General features: G+C 37.0%; 1 protein-coding gene across 1 annotated transcript in view; it reads right to left on the bottom strand.

The window, feature by feature from the left end:
• Positions 1-22,573, bottom strand: part of RP2 (RP2 activator of ARL3 GTPase) — a 43,940-nt gene that overhangs the window by 6,115 nt on the left and 15,252 nt on the right. Inside the window, exons 2-3 of the mRNA XM_028523085.2 lie at positions 20,959-21,624; positions 11,605-11,719 (exon numbers count right to left, since the gene is read on the bottom strand). Coding sequence (XP_028378886.1) covers positions 11,605-11,719; positions 20,959-21,624 — 781 coding nt within the window. The remainder of the gene's footprint in view (positions 1-11,604; positions 11,720-20,958; positions 21,625-22,573) is intronic.

The following is a 22,573-nucleotide window of genomic DNA, read 5'->3' as shown; positions in this document are numbered from 1 at the left end:
ATTGAGGCCACGCACCCAAAGTAATGACCATGTGAAATCTTTTTTCTTGAGTGTGCCTTAAAAAACTACCTTCTTTTAAAAAAAGATTATATTTATTTATGTTTAGACAGAGGGGAAAAGAGGGAGAAAGGGAGGGAGAGAAATATCAGGGTGTGGTTGCCTCTCATGCGCCACCCACCAGGGACCTGGCCCAATGGTTACCCTTTGGTTTGCAGGCTGGCACTCAATCCACTGAGCAATACCAACCAGGGCAAAAAACAAAAACAAACAAACAAAAAACCCCTACATTCTAAATCCAGTGACCGAGTGTTTATTTTTTTCAGTCTCTGAATAAAATATTTATGCTTCCTTTCCCATACATTAATTTGTATACTTTTAAATCACCTGCACATTAAATTCTGGATCTAAATGTAGCATTGGCACTACCAGTGTCAAATTGTGTGCAGACATGGCCATAAGTAAGCCAGGCAAAATATTGGGTTGGCCAAAAGTTCATTTAGGTTTTTCTGTATGATGGCTGTAATGCTTGGTCATCTTTAACTTCATTTGAAATAATTTTGTTATATTGTATTGTGACAGCTGTCATATCAGCACACATTTAAAAAACTATCAAAATTGGTGAATTTCTGTGCAGCCATTTTAATACTGAAGATGAAAGAAAATATGTAACATTTTTAGTGTATTATGCTTTATTATTTCAAGAAAGGTAAAAGTGCAAATGAAATGCAACAAAAGATTTGTATAGTGTGTGGAGAAGGTCCTCTGACTAAGCAAATGTGTCAAAAGTGGTTTGCAAAGTTTCTTGGTATTACTGACATTTTGGCCAAATAACTCTTTGCTGTGGAGCTGTCTTATGCATTAGAAGATGTTTAGCAGCACCCCTGGCCTCTACCCACTAGAAGCCAATAGCGGGAGATAGCCAACATACTCAGAATATCCAAATCAAGAAAGTTATTGGTGATAATGAAAAATGTGTCTCTTTTTTTCACAGAAAAAACTAAATGAACATTTTGGCCAACCCAATAAGCCCTTCAATTCCATTAATGTTTATTCAGCTATCACTATATTCTTAATAGTTTTGCTTTGTATATCCTATAATAATGGAGAAGTCCTGACCCCCATAAAATTACAAATTTCTTGGAAAAAGACATAAACCCACTAAATAAATACAGAACACAGAGAATGATGAAGTAGTAAGTAGTGGAATACTAAGAGGAATGTAGTCATGTGCCACATAGCAAGGTACAACAATGAAAGAAAAGATCACACTACACTGGGCACCAAAATAACTGAGGGTTTGTGATTTAATACAGGCAACAAATACAGAAAAGGGAGGATATATCAAAATTCAGTTATACAATTAAATATAGAGAACAAATTAAAGTGAGTTTTTCAGCATCAAGTGTGTAGATCAAGACAGGTGTTGAGTAAAGAAAAAGGTAATTAGGGAACCTTTCCTCAGAAAAATGGATGATTCTATATCTGAGACAAGAAATAGGTAAGATCAACCTGGAATATCTTTCTGAGCCAAAAAGCAGTGAGGCTTTCAAAGGCTGAAGGGGGTTGTATCAAAAGGACACAGGAGCCAGCTTGAAGGAGCTCCCAATGGCCAAAGATGAGACACAGTGAGAGCAGAAGGAATATGATTAAAATTAACTAAAACATACTAAATATATAAAAATCCAGGAGCTCCTAATGATATTTAGAAAAGAGAAAAACAAACAAAATTCACTGGACACCACTGTAGCTTGGTAGGGCACCAAATCATTACTCTGAAAAGTGATGCTTAATTATTTGCCCTTATTTATTCTGCTTTTCTGATATAAGCATATTTCAAATTAAGCAAACAGTTCTGGTATACAAGAAGTTCTGTTAACATCCATTAATAAATACAGAGGTAGTGATACAATTAGAAAACGATCATTTTGCAACTCCTAATAAAATATTTGGATCAAGCAACAATAATCAATGCTTTTAGCATCCCACAGGGAAGACTAATAGGAAACTTCAATAAGAAGACTGTAACCATCTGAACTTAACAATCCATCTTAGTATCACGAAAAGTGAAATAATCAATTGTTATGTGCCCTTTCATGTAATGATATAGGAACAGTACCACTCATGAAATATTCTTGCCAAAAAAATCCTAAATGTGAGTGTAAAGGCTTTGATCTAACTTCTAGTCTACAAGAACTGTAGAGGGTTGAGGGTTGGAGAGATTGACCTAAAAACAAAAGGAAAAAGAAAAAAGTCATGGACATGGATAACAGTGTGGTGATTGCCAGAGGCAGGGGGATTACAGGGAGGTGGAGGAGGGCAGAGGGGGGCTAAATAGTGATGGAGGAAGACCTGACTTGGGGTGGTGAACACAAAATACAGTGTACAGATGATGTGTTGTGGAATTGCACAGCTGAAACCTGTATAATTTTGTTAACAGTGTCACCCCAAAAAATTCAATAAAAAGGGAAAAAACAAACAAACCCATGCCTACTACAGGACAACTGACCAGGTTTCTTTTACAAGACAAAGGCGTGAAACAAAAAGCGGGGGCAGACTTTTTTCTGGTCAAGGGAGATATAAGATACAAATCAATGATACACAGTGAGTAGGAAAATTTTAGATCTGGATCAAATTAACTGCAGAAATATATAAAAAATGCTTTTAGACAATTAGGGAAATTTGAATATGGACTGGGTATCAGATGAGATTAAAGAATTGTTAATCATGATAGATGTGATAATATATTGTGGTTACCTAAGAAAACATAGTTTTTATTTATTAATTTTTTTAAGATGCATCCTGTAATATTTAGGGGGGAAATAACAAGACATTAAATTATTTTTAAAGTATGGCAGAAACTTGATAAAACTGGGGGATGGATACACATAGGGTCATTGTACTCTGTACTTCTGAATACAGATAATACATTTGGAAATTTGCAAAAGGTTTAAAAAGTATTTTTTAAAGATTTTATTTATTTATTTTTAGAGAGGGAAGGGAGGGAGAAAGAGAGAGAGAGAAAAAAACATCAATGTGTGGTTGCTGGGGGTCATGGCCTGCAACTCAAGCATGTACCCTGATTGGGAATCGAACCTACGACACTTGTTCACAGCCCGTGCTCAATCTTAGGAAGTATTTTAAACCTAATAAACACCAAACTAGAAAGAAAAATTTGATAATAAATTACACTGGTAGGGTTTCTACTTTTGCAGTAAGTGGAACGTTTGAATTAAGTAGAACAGGGTATGTTTTTATTCAGAATCAGTGCAAAGATATGCAATAGATATAGTTTTTAAAGTCAGACATTTATTACTGAAAGTTCTTGTGTTCTAGAAAGACAATGTAATTAAAATTAAGAAATCCAATTTTGGTAGAATCACCCAGGTATGTAACTTGGTTGATATATGTTTTAAAGATTTTATTTATTTATTTCCAGAGAAGGGAAGGGAGGGATAGAGGGAGAAAAACATTAATGTGTGGTTGCCTCTTGCACGTCCCCAACTGGGGACCTGACTTGCAACCCAGGCATGTGCCCTAACTGGAAATTGAACCAGCGACCCTTTGGTTTGCAAGCTGGCGCTCAATCCACTGAGCTACACCAGCCAGGGCTAGGTAGATATTTTTTGAATAGAATATTGTGAACTTCTGATAAGTGACCTAATAATTTGCCAACAAAGAAACACCAACAAAAAAGGTAGAACAGTGCATCAGTTTTGATTAACATGTATGAATAATCCTAAATTTTAAAAAATACAATGCTGACAATGCACTTTGTAAACAGTCCTATTTGTTCTTCTATCTAATAATGATGACTACAACTATTGTGATTATTTCAAACTGAACTATGAGGTCAACAAGGATCACTAGGTATATTTTTATTGTTTTAATGTGAACATCTTATTAGTTTGCAGTAGCTTTGAATCTAAATATTTGAACTATCATAAAAGACTGTGAGACCTTGAAGTAAACAAAAAGATTCCTGAATGTCCTGTCTAATAAACTCTTCTGTGTAACCTAACATGACCTTAGAGCAAGCCATTATCACGTCTCTATTAGATTACAGCAACAACCTCCCAGATGGTCTCTCTGCTTCCCACTTAGAATAACCAGGACAATAAAAGTCACAGCCTCCAGTAAAATATTATCTATATTTTTATAATTTTTAATTATTCTAAAAATAACCAACAGTTTAAAGCAATAATATTAACAGTGTGTTAGATATTTACAGCATATGCAACAGTAAAATATATAATAATGACACAGGGCTGAGATTTGAGTATATAATATTATTAGGACCTTATATATTATAGGTGAAGTGGTTAATATTACTATAAGGTGGACTAAAGTGATTTAAATACGTATGCTATAAAAGCTAAGGCAACCATTAAATAAGAGGTATAAACAGTAACTCAATGGAGCAGATAAAATGGAATAAAAAATACCAGTTAAACAAAAAGAGGTAACAATAAACAACAACAACAACAAAAAAGGAACAGAAAACAGGTAGCAAGAGAGTAGGTGTTGATCCAATTACACCAATCCCTTTTACCATAGTCTAAACACACCAGTTAAAAGACAGACATTGGAGTTCTGAGCAAGATGGATGTGCAGGTAGAAATGCTTTGCTTCCTTGCACAACCAATAGAAGGATAACAACAAATCTAAAAACAATAAACAACCAGAAGTGCCAAAACTTCATGGCCCTCCTACAACCAAGGAGTTAAAGAAACACTCACCCAGACTGGTAGGAGGGACTGAGAGGGGAGACTGGCAGCTGAGCACAGAGGACCCCTGGCAAGGCAGTAGACTGCACAAGGGAGGCGGGGCTGGCTGAATGGGAAACTAAAGACTCAAAGCTAGCTGTAAAATACTGTGGGGGTTGCCACAGCAGCAGAAGCTCCTAGTCTCACAGGAGAGAGCTCCTTGGAAAGGGGCTAGCACAGAGCAAGAGAGACACATTATTCCCTCTCTGACCCCTCTCCCACAGACAGTGCCACAACTCAGCAACATGGGTTGCCCGCTCTGGCAAATAACTAAGGCCCCACCCCCTTACAACATAACAGGTGTGCCAAGACAAAGAAATATGGCCCAAATGAAAGAACAGATCAAAACTCCAAGGGAAAGAGCTAAGTGAAGAGGAGATAGCCAACCTATCTGGTGCAGAGTTCAAAACACTGGTAATCAGGATGCTCACAGAACTGATTGAGCTCAGCTGCAAAATGAAGGAAGAAATGAAGGCTACCCAAAGTAAAATAAAGCAAAATATACAGGGAACCAACAGTGAAGGGAAGGAAACCGGGACTCAAATCAAGAATTTGGAACAAAAGGAAGAAATAAACATCCAACCAGAACAGAATGAAGAAACAAGAATTCAAAAAAATGAGGAGAGGCTTAGGAAACTCTGGGGCAACTTTAAGCAACCTAATATCAGAATCATAGGGGTGCCAGAAGGAGAAGAACAAGAGCAATAAGTTGAAAATTTATTTGAGCAAATAATGAATGAAAACTTGCCCAATTTGGTGAAGGAAATAGACTTCCAGGCTACAAAAATGAGTGTGGCTGTACTCCAAATAAAACCTCACACCACAAAGCCCAGAGAGTACCAAAGAAACTGGACACAAACAGGAACACATCAAGGCACATCAACATTAAGTTACCCAAGATTAAAGATAAAGAGAGAATCTGAAAAGCAGCAAGAGGAAAGGAGAGAGTTACCTACAAAGGAGGGCCTATAAGACTATCAGCTGATTTCTCAAAAGAAACCTTATAGGCAAGAAGGGGCTGGAAAGAAGTATTTGAAGTCATGAAAGGAAAGGATTTACATCCAAGATGACTCTATCCAGCAAAGCTATCATTTAGAATGGAAGGGCAGAGAAAGTGCTTCCCAGGTAAGGTCAAGTTAAAGGAGTTCATCACCACCAAGCCCTTATTATATGAAATGTTAAAGGGACTTACCTAAGAAAAAGAAGATTCAAAACTATGAACAGTAAAATGAAAACAAACTCACAACTATCAACACCTGAACCTAAAAAAAAAAAAAAAAAAGAAAACAAAAAGCTAAGCAAGCACCTAGAACAGGAACAGAATCAGAGGAATGGAGATCACATAGAGGGTTTTCAGTGGGGAGGAAGAGAGGAAGAATGGGGGGGAAGCTACAGGGAGGAAGAAGCATAATTGGTAGGCATAAAATAGATGGGGAGAGGTTAGGAATGGTATAGGAAACAGAGAAGTAAAAAAAAAACTTATATGTACAACCCGTGGACATGAATTAAGGGTAGGGGATGCTAGAGGTTTGGGGGCTGCCGAGCAGAGGGGAGAGAAAAATTGGGAAAACTAATAGCATAATCAATTAAAGATACTTTAAAAAAGATATTGTCAGATAGGATTTAAAAGCAAGAACCAACTGTCCACTGTCTACAAAAAATTCACTTTAGGTATATATATAGACTTTGCAAAGTTAAAAGAAAAGGGGTAAAGATATATGATGAAACAGCAACAATCAAAGAAAACCTGGAATAGCTATATATCAAGGTAGATTTCAGAACAAACAAGATTATCAGAGACAAAAAGGAACATTATGTAATTGTAAAGGACTCTTCAAGAAGACATACCAATCCTAAATGTATATGCATCTAACAACAAAGTTTCAAAATTCACGAACCAAAAGCTGATAAGATATGAAAACAGAAATAGACAAATCCACTATTATAGTTGGGGACTTTGACACCCTTCTCTCTTTAATTCATAGAACAAGTAGGCAGGAAATCAGTAAGAATATAGATGACCTGAATAGCACTATCAACTAAATTGACCTAGTGGGCATTTATAGAACATTCTACCAAACAAAAGTAGATTATACATTCTTCTTCTCACATGCATATAAAATATTCACCAAGATACCCTACATTCTGTGCCACAAAAGAAACCTTAAATAAGGAAAACAGAAACTACACAATGTGTGTTTTCAGACCATAATAGCATTAATCTACAAATATATTCCAGAAACACATCTGGACAATCTCCAAATGTTTGGAAATTAAACAATATACTTCTAAATAATCCATGGATCAAGTGAAAAGTCTCCAGGGAAACTAAAAGATACTATGAACTACATAGGGGTCATAAAACATACTTTTTCTGTATAGGGCCAGATAGGAAATCAGCAAAACAATAGATACAAAAATGAGTGTGGCTGTACTCCAAATACAACCTCACACCTGTCAGAATGCTACCATCAATAAATCAGCAAACAACAAGTGCTGGCAAGAATGTGTAGAAAAGGGAACCCTAGTGCACTGTTGGTGGGAATGCAGACTGGTGCAGCCACTGTGGAAAACAGTATGGAGTTTCCTCAAAAAATTAAAAATGGAACTGCCTCTTGACCCAGCAATCCCACTTCTGGGAATGTATCTTAAGAATACCAAAACACCAATTCAAAAGAATATATGCACCCTTATGTTCACAACAGTGTTATGTACAATAGCCAAGATCTGGAAACAGCCCAAGTGCCCATCAGTAAGATGAGTGAATAAAAAAGCTGTGGTATGTTACACAATGGAATACTACACAGCCATAGAAAAGAAGGAACTCTTACCTTTTGCAACAGCAAGGATAGACCTAGAGATTACTATGCTAAGTGAAATAAGCCAGTAAGAGAAAGATAAATACCATATGATCTCACTTATATGTAGAATCTAATGAACCAAACAAACCAAACCAAACAAAATAGAAACACAGGCGTGGACACACGGAACATACTTGCAGCTGTCAGAGGGGAAGAGGGAGGAGGGGCTGGATGAAAGAAGGTGAAGGGATTAGCCAAAAAGATATATGCATAAGTCATAGACACAGACAACAGAGTAGTGATAACCAGAGGACAGGGGGCACTGGGTGAAGGTGGGCAAAAAGGAGGAAATGGGGATATCTGTAATAGTGTCAACAATAAAAATAAAGTATAAAAAACAACAACTTCACTTACAAAACATAGAGTAGGCCATATTTTACTAAGCCCAGAGTTAAATGAAAACATATATCAAAATTTGCAGGATGTTTAAAGGAAAAATTTTAACATCAAATACATATATAGTTGATCCGTATTATTTGCGGATTTGTGTATTTGCCTATTTTATAAAATTTACTTGTAACCCCAAAATCAATACTTGCAGTTTTTCATGGTCATTCATGGACACACACAGAGTGGCAAAAAATTTGAGTTGTCTGACATGCATGTTCTCAGGTGAAGTTGAACAAAGTGATGCTCTGCATTCTTGTTTTGGCATTCATCCTCTAAACAAGTGTCCTTTTCACAGTCTATTTAGTGCCACATTTTCCACACTTTGTACTTTTTGGTAGTGATTTTACTCTTTAAAGAGGCTCACAAATGGCCATGGCTGGTGTGGCTCAGTGACTGATCATCAGCCTGTGAACCAAAAGGTCATGGGTTCCATTCCCTGCCAGGGCATATACCTGGGTTGTGGGCCAGGTCCCCAGTTGGGGGTGTGTGAGAGGCAACCAGTCGATGTTTCTCTCACACATCAGTGTCTCTCTCCCCCCTTCTTTCTCCCTCTCTCCCCTCTGTCTAAAAATAAATAAATAAAATATTTTTTTAAATGGCCCACAAATGTAGTACTCAAGTGCTGTATAATATTCCTGAGTTTAGGAAGGCTGTGATATTCCTTACAGAGAAAATATCTGTTAGGTAAGCTTCATTCAGGCATGAGTTACAGTGCTGTTGGCTCTAAGTCCAGTATTAATGAATTAATAATATATACTAAAAAGGTGTGTTTAAATAGACATACATAAAACAAGGTTATATATTGATTTTCTTGTTTTTCTTTTTTTTAAAGATTTTATTTATTTATAGAGAGTGGGTGGGAGGGAGAAAGAAAGGGAGAGAAACATCAATGTGTGGTTGCCCCTCATGTGCCCCCTACCAGAGACCTGGCCTGCAACCCAGGCATAGGAATCGAACCAGCGATTCTTTGATTCATAGGCCAGCACTTAAATCCATTGAGTCACACCAGCCAGGGCAATTGATTTTCTTTATCATGTGTACAAATGAGCACACACACACTTCGTTTTTGTTTTGCTGAGGCATTTTAAAACAGCACATATCATGACATTTCAGCATACATCTCCTACATAACCACAATACCATCATCATACTTAAGGGTACTGACAATAATTCCATAATGTCGTCTTCACATTTCCCCAGTTATCCCAAAAATGTCTCGTACAGCTTTACAGCTAGCTCATCCCACCCCAATCCAAGAACCAATCAAAGTTCATTCCTTGAATTTAGCTGTTATGTTTCTTTTAATACAGAAGTCCTCCATCATTTTTGTTTCCCAGGACACTGTCTGAAGAATCTCAGCCAGTTGTCTTGTAGAATGTCTTCTACTTTGGATGTGTCTCACTGTTTCCTCATGGTGTCATTTAACATTTCCCTAGGTTTCCTTTCCTTCCTATAAACTACAAGTTAAGTCTTGGCTCGATAAGATTCAGGTTAAATATTTTTGATGAGAATACTTCATGGGTAGTGCTTTATATTTTTACTGCATCACATCAGGAAAAATACAATGTCAAGCTGCCCTACCATCAGTGATGGTAAGTTTGTTCACTGGCTTAATGTGAACACCAAATCTCTGCTATAAAGGTATACTTCTGCTTTGAATTAAAATGTATAAATATCCTATTTCTTATAAACTTTTATCCAATAGTGTCAGAATCCACTGATAATCTTTGTCTGAATTAATCATTATACCAGCAGTTGGAAAATGGTAATTTCTAAAATCTATCATTTCTTCTACAATTAGCTCACGGTATTTTGTAAAAAGCAGGAGAGTTTTCCTTTATTCCTCTTTCCCCCCTTTTTACAACCACTATGGATGCATGTATTTCTGTTGTTAAATCAGTTCCCTTCATTATTCCTTTTAATGCTCAAGTTGTCCCAAATTTGGTCAGTGGAAACTCCTTCAAGCTGCCTTCTGTGACCTTTTGACGTGATTTCATTAGTATCTGACTACTTCCTATGGGCACCTCTGGATTTAAAAGCTGTACATATGATGTTTATTTGCTGAAATCCCTATAACATCTGCCCACTGGTTTTAGTTCTACTTTTTGCAGGAACAGAACATTGTACTTTTTCCATGTGGAATGTTGTATTACTTAAACACAGACATTATATTTTGGTTAGAGCAATTCCATGAAACCACTTTACCAACATTATACATGAGCATATAAATAATTAATTTAGACCTATACATATGCTCACTTCATCCCTAATACTCACATTTTAGGAAGCCTATTACATGTAATACTTGATTAAATTTCTGAAAGCTACTGTGATTTTAAAGGTTCATTTTCAAGGTTCTATCAGAATGTCGCCATGTCAAAAAGGGTTGCATCAAAGGAGTCAGGTCTTAATTTCTTACAAGTAACTTGGGACAGATTCACACTCTGGCTTGGAGAAAGTTCTTGATACTACTACAGTAACCACAAAGGCATATGAAATATTCTGCTAACACTTAAGCCTGAGTCACACCCAACATTAGTTATTAAAATTATCCTAACAATCCTCCAACATTTTCATACAAGTTTTTGTAGTTTATTATAACTTATTTATACATAAAGGACATGTAAATGCAGATGTGACTTCTTCCTGGGGTATACCCAATCAGCACTACATATTACTATATATATTTGCTCAGCTCAGTCAAGAAAAGCCTGTGAGTCTTAAGCAAACAATGTCCCTGACTCACGAAGAAACAGCACCCTGTCCTATAGAATCAGCACACCTTCAATATATATAGGCAGAAAGGAACCCTCCAGAAGGGCACAGTAACTATAGTTCCTCTGTTTGCAGACATATATCCAGTATCTGAAATTTACTGGTAGCATTTGCCTGCTGGGAAAAACAATCCTAATTATGAATGAGAAGTTAATCAATCATATTAAATATATAAAATAGTATACCATTTTATTTATATTTCTTACTATTCTAGTATGATCAAAGCACACTGAAGGCAGAAAGAATCCTTATAAAGTGCTTTGTAATTCTGGGTAGGGAGAATGAAATGATCATTCACTATAGTACAATAATATAACAAAAATAAAATAAAAACAATAAAACACATAATGTGACTTTCAACTACTAAGACAATAGAATAGGAAAAAAACTCAATCTCTGATTTCTGATTAGTTATATAGCCTTTTTTAAAATGTGAAACTTTGACAGTTCTGAATAATAATAGGAAAAAACATAAAACAAATGAGAAAGAAAAGGCAATGCAGCTCTGGCTGGTGTGGCTCAGTGGACTGAGCGCCAGCCAGCCTGTGAACCAAAAGATTGTCAATTTGATTACCAGTCAGGGCACATGCCTGGATTGCGGGCCAGGTCCCCAGTAGGGGGCATAAGAGAGGCAACCACACATTGATGTTTCTCTCCCTCTCTTTCTCCCTCCCTTCCCCTCTCTCTAAAAATAAATAAATAAAATCTTAAAAAAAAAGAAAAGGCAATGTAAGAGAAAAGCTAAAAGCCAGAGTAAGTGAAATCAGCATGTCAAAAGGATAACCACAAAAGTATACCAATCATTCAGAAGGTACCTTTGTTCAGAAGATTGAGGAATTCAGGTGCCTTTTCCTGAAAAACTCTTTGAGCATCCTCAGGTTTCATGGACACTTCCTTTGTCTGAATCAGGAAAAAGCCTGCATGAATCATCTGTGAAAAATAAAACTTCCTTAGATTTTAAAATCGCCTTCTGAGATTAAAACAATATTTCCTAGTATTGTTCTGTATAAAATGTGACACAGCTTGCTGATTTTTGTTTTAGTCATAACTCTAATTCAGAGTGTTTGCTGTAACAAGTTTTCATATATACAAGAGTTTTTCTTCCAGATGCATGCCTCTGGTTAAGAACTAATACCACAATGCCTACTGATAAGATTAAGGGTCATACAAATGTGAATGATCCCTCAAATTTTTAAATATAATTAAAAATCTTTTGACTGAAACTAGCCCTGGTTGGCGTAGCTCAGTGGATTGAGCACGGGCTGGGAACCAAAGTGTCCCAGGTTCGATTCCCAGCCAGGGTACATTCCTGGGTTGCAGGTCATAACCCCCAGCAACCACACATTGATGTTTCTCTCTCTCTCTCTCTCTCTCCCCCCCCCTTCCCTCTCTAAAAATAAATAAATAAAATCTTAAAAAAAGATTTAAAAAATCTTTTGACTGAAACTAACAAATGGAAACTTTGGTAATACTACAAAATTTCTAATGAGAGGAGAATTGTTAAGTAAATTATGGCACTCTGACATAAAATATCGTAGTTCATTCAACATAACAAATAGTAAAATGGGGGAAAGGTTATGTAACACCATTAATTTTTAAAAGCATGATACAAATTTATAGAGTACAGCACAATAATTATAGATTACATTTATGGAGTACTCACTTTGCACCAGGCACTTTTAAGCACTTTAGATGTAAAATACACTTAACCAGCTCATGAGGTAGATACTATTATTCTCATTTTACTGATAAGAAAACTGAGGCCTTGAGTGGTTAAGAAACCTGCCCAAAGCCACACAATTATTAAGAGTTGTGATTAAAACCCAATTAATTGACCTCTGGTCAATATAGTGGAGTAGTCAGACATGGCCCACCTCTTCACACAACCACATCAAAATTACAACTAAAATATACAACAACCATCGCTACAACCATCAGATATCAAGTTGAATGAAAGTCTGACAACTACAGAATTAAAGAAACCACATTCATCTGGACTGATAGGAGGGGTGCAGATGTGGAATGGGCTGGTCCCACACCCATGTGTGGTGAATAAAAATTTGGGAGGGATATCTCGGGAGCAAGGAATCCCAGCTCCATATCAGGACACCTAGCCCAGGGTTCCAGTACCAAGAAGATAAGTCCCATAACTTCTGGCAGCAAAAACTGATGGGGACTGAGTCTGGAAGAAACTGCTTGGAGTTCCCAGCAGTTCCTCTTAAAGAACCCACACATGGACTCACTACTCAGGCTTACTCCCTCTGAAATCCAGCACTGGGGTAGCAGCTTGAAAGGCACCAATGGTATACAGGGAGAAACTGAAATGTCTGGTATCAAAAACAGCAGAGGTCATTGTCCTTTGCCAAACTTGTCTGCCACAGACCCAGTAAGCTGGTTTCATATCTGAGACTCCATCAACCTGGCTAATACTGTTTGACCCACCTTGGAGATCCCTAAAGACTCTGCCCCACCCAACTTCTTGGCCCATCCAATTGGCTTTTCCATATCCATGGCTAATCCTGGCTCCTGCTTCACAACTTCTAAACCCTCTCAAATAAGCAACAGTGGGCTTCAGTGAGCCCCCAGGCCAGGCACTATCAGCAGCCAGCTTAGATTCCCATCTTGGCTTCCCCTGGGAATCTCCAGCCCTGTACAAGTATCAGCCATCTCAGATTGCTTTATAGCTCAGGCAGGGTGACCTGGGCAAAACACAGGTGGGGGCTGACCTTGGCTTGCACCACCTGGAAAATCCCAGGGCCAGTGCACCCAGTGGACAGCTACAGGCCACACTGGAGCACCACCACCCTGCACCTGCAGAGCTCATCTTCTATGGAGGGCAGAAGTTGGTGGTCAGTAGTCACAGCCAGTCCTTGCAGCTGACTGGCCTGGGTAAGTCCTTCCCATTAATCTGCCAACAGCAGCCAAGGCTCAACTACAAGAGGAGGGTGTACTCAGCTCACATGATGGGCACACCTTGAGTACCCAGCTTGGGTGATAGGGGAGGCCGTGCCATTGGACCCTATAGGACCTACTACATTAGGCCATGCTACCAAGACATGGAATCAAAGCAGCTATACCTAATACATAGAAACAAACAGAGGGAGGCTGCCAAGATGAGGAGATGAAGAAACATGGCTCAAATGAAAGAACAGATCAAAACTCCAGAAAAAAGTGCTAAATGAAAAAGAGAGAAACAATCTGTCAGATACAGAGTTCAAAACACTGGTTTAAGGATGCTCAACGAACATAGCAAGGGCATCAGCAGCACACAAAAAAAGACCCAGTCAGAAATGAAGGATATGCTAATTGAAATAAACAATTTACAGAGAAAAAAAACAATGGAATGGAGGAAGCCAAAAATCACTTCAATGATTTGGAACATAAGGAAGCAAAAAACAATCCATCAGAACAAGAAGAAAAAAGAATCCAAAAAAAAATGAGGAGAGTATAAGCAGCCTGTGGGACAATTTGAGGGTTCCAACATTCACACCATAAGGGTGCCAGGAAAAGAGAAAGAGCAAGAAATTGGAAATCTAGTTGAAAAAGTAGTGAAAGAAAACTTCCCTGAGTTGGTGAAGGAAACAGACATGCAAGTCCTGGAAGCACAAAGAATTCCAAACAAGATGGATGCAAAGAGGCCCACTCCAAGACACATCATATTTAATATGCTGATGGTTAAAGATAAAGAGAGAATCTTAAAAGCAGCAAGAGAAAACCAGTTAGTTTCCTACAGGGGAGTTCCCATAAGACTGTTGGCTGATTTCTCAAAAGAAACTTTGCAGGCTAGAAGGGATAGGCAAGAAATAGTCAAAGTCATGAAAAGCAGGGACCTATAGTCAAGATTGCTCTGCCCAGAAAAGCTATTGTTTAGAATCAAAGGACAGATAAAGAGCTTTCCAGACAAGAAAAAACTAAAGGAGTTCATCATCACCAAACTATTATTATATAAAATGTTAAAGGGACTTATTTAAGAAAAAGATCAAACTATGAACAATAAAATGACAAACATATATATCTATCAACAAATTTGAATCTAAAAATCAAACTAAGCAATTAAGAACAGAGACAGAATCATGGATACATAGAGCGTTTTGATTGTTGCTAGATGGGAGGGGGTGGGGGAGAATGGGTGAAGAGGTGAGGGGATTAAGAAGTACAAATAGGTAGTTATAGAATAGCCATAGGGATGTAAAATAGAGTTTAGGAAATGGAGTAACCAAAGAACTTATATGCATGACCCATGGACATGAACAACTGTGGGAGGATTGCCTAAGGGAGTAGGGGTGCTGAGTGCAGGGGGGCAAAGGGTGAAAAATTCGGACAAGTGTAATAGCATAATCAATAAAATACAATAAAAATAATACCCAATTAATCTAATTATACTAAACAAATTAAAAATTATTCCTAAAAAGACTATTCAAAGTACAGTACAATATGATTTTAAAACTTATTTCTACTCTTCTTTACTTTTATAGTTTACTACAAGTACATATTGTTATAATTATTAGTTTTTAAAAATAGTCATTCAAACACTTAATTTTTAGCAAAGCCTACTGTTTTTAATATAAAAGTAATATATATGCTCAATACAAAAGATTTGAAAAACAAAAATAGAAGAAATATTAACCAAGATGCTAACACTCAAAGATGCCTCTGTCATATAGGTATACTTCCGTCTACTCTTCCAGTTTACTTTCCCCCATTACAGAAATAATACATGTTGATTGTAAACTCCATAAAACTACAAAAAAGAAAAGAATACCCTTCTCTTAATTCATTTCCTAAGATTAACCATAACTGTTTATTTCACTGTGAACATTTTCTAGATACTCTATTATAAAATCAGTTTTAATTTGTTGATAGTATTTCATTCTATTAATACATTATTCCTTACTATTCCATCAAATTGAATTCAAACTCAAATTCCTTTTCACAGCCCTCAAAGCTAACTCAGAAAAAAAAAACATAAATTAAAAAGTAGCAGGATATTACATGTTCATCACTGCCAGATGACTACAAAGTTACTTAAATTAGAAACAATCCTACATCTGTTTCTAATTTTCTAGACTGCTCCTTACCTCTCACTTTAGAGTCAGACACATAAACTGAGGAAAGCAAGATGATTAATTAAAAATACTGTTATCCAGTAATAAATAATGAACTATGAAACTTTATTTTGCTATTTTACTATAAATATTTGAAGAGACTTTTTCATGAAAATTATTTGTTCTTTCTAAAGCGTAATTTACTACAGTTGTCCCATTTTTTCTCCTTTATCCCCCCTCTGCCGTGCACCCCCCAACCCTCCAGCATTCCCCCCCTTAGTTCATGTCCATGGGTCGTACATATAAGTTCTCTGACTTCTATTTCCAATACCATTCTTAACTTCTCCCCATCTATTTTATGCTTACCAATTATGCTTCTTATTCCCTGTACCTCCCCTCATTCTTCCCCCTCCCCACTGAAAACCCTCCATGTGATCTCCATTCCTCTGATTCTGGTTCCTGTTCTAGGTGCTTGCTTAGCTTTTTGTTTTCTTTTTTTTTTTAGGTTCAGGTGTTGATAGTTGTGAGTTTGTTTTCATTTTACTGTTCACAGTTTTGAATCTTCTTTTTCTTAGGTAAGTCCCTTTAACATTTCATATAATAAGGGCCTGGTGGTGATGAACTCCTTTAACTTGACCTTACCTGGGAAGCACTTTCTCTGCCCTTCCATTCTAAATGATAGCTTTGCTGGATAGAGTCATCTTGGATGTAAATCCTTTCCTTTCATGACTTCAAATACTTCTTTCCAGCCCCTTCTTGCCTATAAGGTTTCTTTTGAGAAATCAGCTGATAGTCTTATAGGCCCTCCTTTGTAGGTAACTCTCTCCTTTCCTCTTGCTGCTTTTCAGATTCTCTCTTTATCTTTAATCTTGGGTAACTTAATGTTGATGTGCCTTGATGTGTTCCTGTTTGTGTCCAGTTTCTTTGGTACTCTCTGGGCTTTGTGGTGTGAGGTTTTATTTGGAGTACAGCCACACTCATTTTTGTAGCCTGGAAGTCTATTTCCTTCGCCAAATTGGGCAAGTTTTCATTCATTATTTGCTCAAATAAATTTTCAACTTATTGCTCTTGTTCTTCTCCTTCTGGCACCCCTATGATTCTGATATTAGGTTGCTTAAAGTTGCCCCAGAGTTTCCTAAGCCTCTCCTCATTTTTTTGAATTCTTGTTTCTTCATTCTGTTCTGGTTGGATGTTTATTTCTTCCTTTTGTTCCAAATTCTTGATTTGAGTCCCGGTTTCCTTCCCTTCACTGTTGGTTCCCTGTATATTTTGCTTTATTTTACTTTGGGTAGCCTTCATTTCTTCCTTCATTTTGCAGCTGAGCTCAATCAGTTCTGTGAGCATCCTGATTACCAGTGTTTTGAACTCTGCACCAGATAGGTTGGCTATCTCCTCTTCACTTAGCTCTTTCCCTTGGAGTTTTGATCTGTTCTTTCATTTGGGCCATATTTCTTTGTCTTGGTGTACCTGTCACATTGTAAGTGGTGGAGCTTTAGGTATTCACTAGGGCCAGGCAACCCTCTTTGCTGCATTGTGGTGCTTTTTGGGGGGGATGAGGTCAGAGAGGGAACAACATGGCTTGCTTGCTCTGCTCTAGATCCACTTTCCAACCATCTCTTGTGTGAGACTGGGAGTTTCTCATGCTGTGGTAACCCTGACAGTATTTTACAGCTAGCTTGGAGTCTTGTTTCCCATTTGGCCAGCCCTGTCTTACTCACGTAATCTGCCACCTCGCCGAGCGTCCTCTCCACCTTGCTGCCCATCTCCTACTGGTCTAGGTGAATGTTTAACTCCTTGGTTGCTGGAGTTTCATGCAGTTTGACCTTCTGGCACTTCTGGTTTATTTTTTTTTAGATTGGTTGTTATCCTTCTTTTGGTTGTGCAAGGAAGCAAAGCATTTCTACCTATGCCTCCATCTTGGCTGGAACTCCTCTTCTACTTTTTAAAGACTTGAAAATAATGGTAATACCCAACTTGAATTATGCAATAGTTCTAAACAATTCAAACTACTGCTTTTAGTCTAATTTATCCTGTGTATATCTGTGATCTAAGTAAGAGCCAGCTAGAAATCTGATTTTTAGGTGAGAAAACTAAAGCCCAATAATTTTTCAACTACCTACAGAATGTGCTTTTTGCTTTTACCCAGATTTTCTGGACTTTCTACCCTCCTGAGTTTTATACTTCCTATCTTAAAAAACCATTAGGATATGTTTAATTTATAGAAATAAGTGAAACAAAATTCTGTGATAAAACCAGAGTTAGCGATCACAGTTCCAGTGTAACAATAGTCTAAGCTACTTGTGTTATAATACAAGAAAGACTCAAGTTTTATTTCCCCCCCTCAGAATTAACTAGTTTCTACATATATTTTCCTAGGATCTTGAGCTTCATTTTTTTTTTAATGCAGTCCCTCTCTTAATATGTAAGTCACTGGTTTTCAGCATATTTTGATATCCTCTTTGCATGTACTTGGCATTTTCTTCTTTTTGATCTCTTTTCATACCTTAATTTTATGATTTTAGATTTATGTAGGACAACTAGCGAAAAAGTCCCAGGGTTTTTCCTTCTAGGCTGAATGATAGTATCTGTCTTAACTCCATTCACTTTTTTTTATCACATTCCTGTTCCACAAGGCATTTAGCAACTTTAACACTGAGGCAGCATAGCAGTGTCAGGCTTAAGGATTAGGATGTAGCCTACATTGTGGAAAACAGTAAGGAGTTTCCTCAAAAAATTAAAAATGGAACTGCCTCTTGACCCAGCAATCCCACTTCTGGGAATATATCTTAAGAATACCAAAACACCAATTCAAAAGAATATATGCACCCCTATGTTCATAGCAGCACTATTTACAACAGACAAGATCTGGAAATAGCCCAAGTGCCCATCAATAGATGAATGGATAAAAAATCCGTGGTACATTTTTACAATGGAATACTACGCAGCCATAGAAAAGAAGGGAATCTTACCTTTTGCAACAGCATGGATAGACCTCAAGGTTATTATGCTAAGTGAAATAAGCCAGTCAGAGAAAGACAAATACCATATGATTTCACTTATATGTGGAATCTAGTGAACCAAACAAACTGACAAACAAAATAGGAACAGAGGCATGGACACACAGAACAGACTGACAGCTGTGAGAGGGAAGAGGGAGAGGGGACTGGATGAAAGAAGGTGAAGGGGTTAGTCAAATAATATATATGCATAATTCATAGACACAGACAATAGAGTGGTTATGGCCAGAGGGTGGGGGCAGGGGCTGGGTGAAGGCAGACAAAGGGGAAAACAGTGGGACAACTGTAATAGCATAAACAATAAAAAATAAAGAAAAAAAACTTTCAAAAAAAGATGCAGCCTACAAAGCCACACTGCCTGGATTTAAGTCATGGCTTTATGTTTACCAGCTGAGTGACCTTTTGCAAGTTACTTACCCTCTCTGTGGCTTATTTCCCTTATATGTAATAAGAGGAACAATGACACCTATTTCATAGGTTATTCTGAGTTGAGTTAAATCCCTTATGACAGTGCCTGGTATACATAAAATACTATATAAATGTTAGCTATTACCATTATTTTTAGGTTTGTGTTTGTTTTAAATTATTTTGTATTCCAGAAGGACATCTAAAGAACTTCCCTCTTCCTGGTCACAGTGCTCTAAAGGGCAAACAACAGTCATTGTACACATTAGATACCAAAGGTTAAAAGGTTAAGAGCATATGATGACTCATGAGGACAAGTACTTGTTTTGATGGCTTTTTTCTTTAAACATACCATATATTCTTTATGTCCACCCCTCATTACCTACCAAGAAAGAGTTTAACCTGAAAAATTTTATCTTTTAAAAACTGTTTCATAGATTTTTAAAAATCACTGTAGAATATAATGAAAATATTTTTCCCTCAGGTGTTGGATTAACATATTTTTACGTAGCTCAAAGGCTGTTTCTACACTTTTTCTGTATCTTACCAGATTCACAGCATGTTTCCATCACCTTGGTATAATTAAAACAAAGAAAATGCCAAAGTCTTAAAATTATACTTTGGCTTCTGTTGTTTTGAAAACTAGACATCAGACATACTTTGTAGAATTCAGACATCGGTTTCCTACACTACAGACTGTGCCACCTACAGCCTTGCTACAGAGAGGTAGCAAGGTTCCTCCTCCCTGCCTAAAATTGTTCCTCTTGACAGAACTGTTACAATACTTTAAAAATCCACTCAAAATAGACTTCCTGAGTTTTCCATTCACTTCTCCATTTCTGGAAGTTTTATCTTAAAATTCAAACTCTTCCTGAAGAACATCTGATTAATGGATAATCAGATATCCTACTGCTGCCTCACCACTGGAGTACTCATCCATACAGGAACATCTGCTTCTGGAACCCCTAACCTCTACACCCCCAGTTATTTTCAACTGTAAGCTGCTAACCAAACTCACCAAAAGCCCCTGCTCATAAGTCCATGGCCTCTGCTGTCCCAGCTCCCACCTCTTTCTTTTGTACCAATCTCCCCTTCATGGCAATAAGGCAAAGGACAAGAGGAAGGTAATGAGAAGGTTGCTCTCATGGTCACAACAGGGTCCAAAAGTTGTATTCATAAATGTCTTTCCTACCCCCTAACCAATTAAAACTCCAAATAAATTTTCCTACTAAATAATTATAAAAAGGTTCTAAGTGCAGCACCACACTTTTGTGAACTTGTATGGAAATCATTTATTATAAAGACAGAAATTCTTTGAGGGTGGAGAATTTTGTCAATGTATATCCAACCCCAGTTTAAATACCTCTAAGTTGCCATCAATTGTAAGATGTATTTCAGATAACAAAAATGTACAAAAACAAATGTGTATCCTATAATCAATGGAACATGGTAGTGGAGTAACTTGCTCATAACTGGTTAATAAATACTTACTGAATCAAATTATATTTTTAAAAAATTTCTTTGGGAAAGTATTTTGAAGCCTAAGCAACCAGCTTACAGATAATCTATAGGGGACAAAGGACTATAATTTAATAATTGTCTGTATTTTTAATAGCCAATTTGAAAAGAATGGAAGTTCTCTTGAAAACTGGTGTGTTTCTACTCAGGTGTATGTCTGTTTCTCTTCTCTGTCTCTCCTTACCTCATCAATTAGTTTCATGGCATTTGCAATAGTATAATCACCAGCAAATAATACCACTAAACATGATTCATCACTGCTCTTCTGTCTTTGACCCTGGGTTACAGGAACAATACTTCTATTGGCTTCTGTGGAAATGCGAACAGCTTGGAGCTCTTTGGTAGTAGGTAGAGGAACATGGTGGTGAACAACAGCATTTTCTGGAAGAAGGCTCCAGTTGAGTTCTCCTGACACAGGTGTAAAATCATGGATATTACTCCAGTTATTATTGAAGATACTTAGCCCTGCATCTTTGAACTGGAAAGCTAATTCAGGGTAGTACCATTGGAAACAGCCAAACTTGATATTTGTGGAGGACTCAATAATGGGCTGAGTGGCACAGCACAAAAAGACTTCCAGCTTTCTACAATCCCGCACACGAAACTGTTGGCAGGCAAGTGCACACTTGCAATCTCTGCAATTCCTGAAAAACACACTGCCTTTCACGGGTCCCAGAAAAATGATGCAGTTAGTACAGTCATCAATAGTAATGGTAGCAGAATGATCAAAAATATAGATGTTACAGTTTTCACAGTCTTGAATGAGAAATTGTTGTCCTGCCACTGTCCCAGGTAAACGACCCACTGTTTCACTTTTCAGTCCACTGAACATGTAGTCTTTCGGATCAACCTGCAGGGACAAAACACAGATCTTGAGTACTATTAACATTATTCAACAAATATCCATTGAATGTCAGGCACAATTCTTAGTGCTGAAATAATACATTTCTACTCTCACTGACTTTGCCATATAGTTAAAATATGAATAGGACAATTTTTTCCCCAATAAATAAAAGGCATGAGGGGAAAACGGGAGAGGAAACTGTTACAGATAAAGGAAGACTCAAGGATATATCAACCAAACAATGTGGCCATTGTTTGGATCTTGTTTCAACATGCCAACTGTAAAAATACTTTTTTTTTAATAATTGGGGAAATTCTCACACATACACACAGAATACTGGATGATTTTAAGAAATACTTCAGCTCTGACCCTTTTTCTGATGCTTCACTTTTAAAACTTCTTTAAAAATTTCTGAAATTGGAAACACACCCATAAATTGATGAATGGGTCTTAGTTTTTAAAACCCTAACTGATTTCTATGATATGCTTCAGAAAATGGAACAACCTGAAGGTACAAGAATCACAGTATGTCAGAACTTACATGTACAAGTATTATTGAACTATTCTTACAATGCAATTTTTCAAAATTCACCATTTTCATCCTTAGATATTCTAAACTAAAGCTCAAATAATTTTTAAAACTGTGCCTAGAATCTGTCAGATTACTTTTTAAAATTTTAACTGACCTATCAAAATATAGTCACTAAAAGGCCATTTTGATTTTTCCAAGTTACTTCTGAATCTACTTGCACTGTTTTACCTCTTTGTGGGTATATAAATTTTATGTAAAACTATTCATGTACCAGAAACAGACTCCCATAGATACAGTATGTAAAAATTAAATAATTTAATCATCTTAATTATCAGCAAACTAGGTTAAAGTCACTTCCTCAATACTGCACAATAAATATGGTACTTCCTTGGTTTTACATATGTAATAGAAGGGGCACTGGTC

Source organism: Phyllostomus discolor, chromosome X, assembly GCF_004126475.2.
Source record: "Phyllostomus discolor isolate MPI-MPIP mPhyDis1 chromosome X, mPhyDis1.pri.v3, whole genome shotgun sequence".
NCBI classification, from domain to species: Eukaryota; Metazoa; Chordata; class Mammalia; order Chiroptera; family Phyllostomidae; genus Phyllostomus; species Phyllostomus discolor.
Note: the sequence above shows the minus strand (reverse complement) of the source record. Positions and strands in the feature narration are given on the sequence as shown.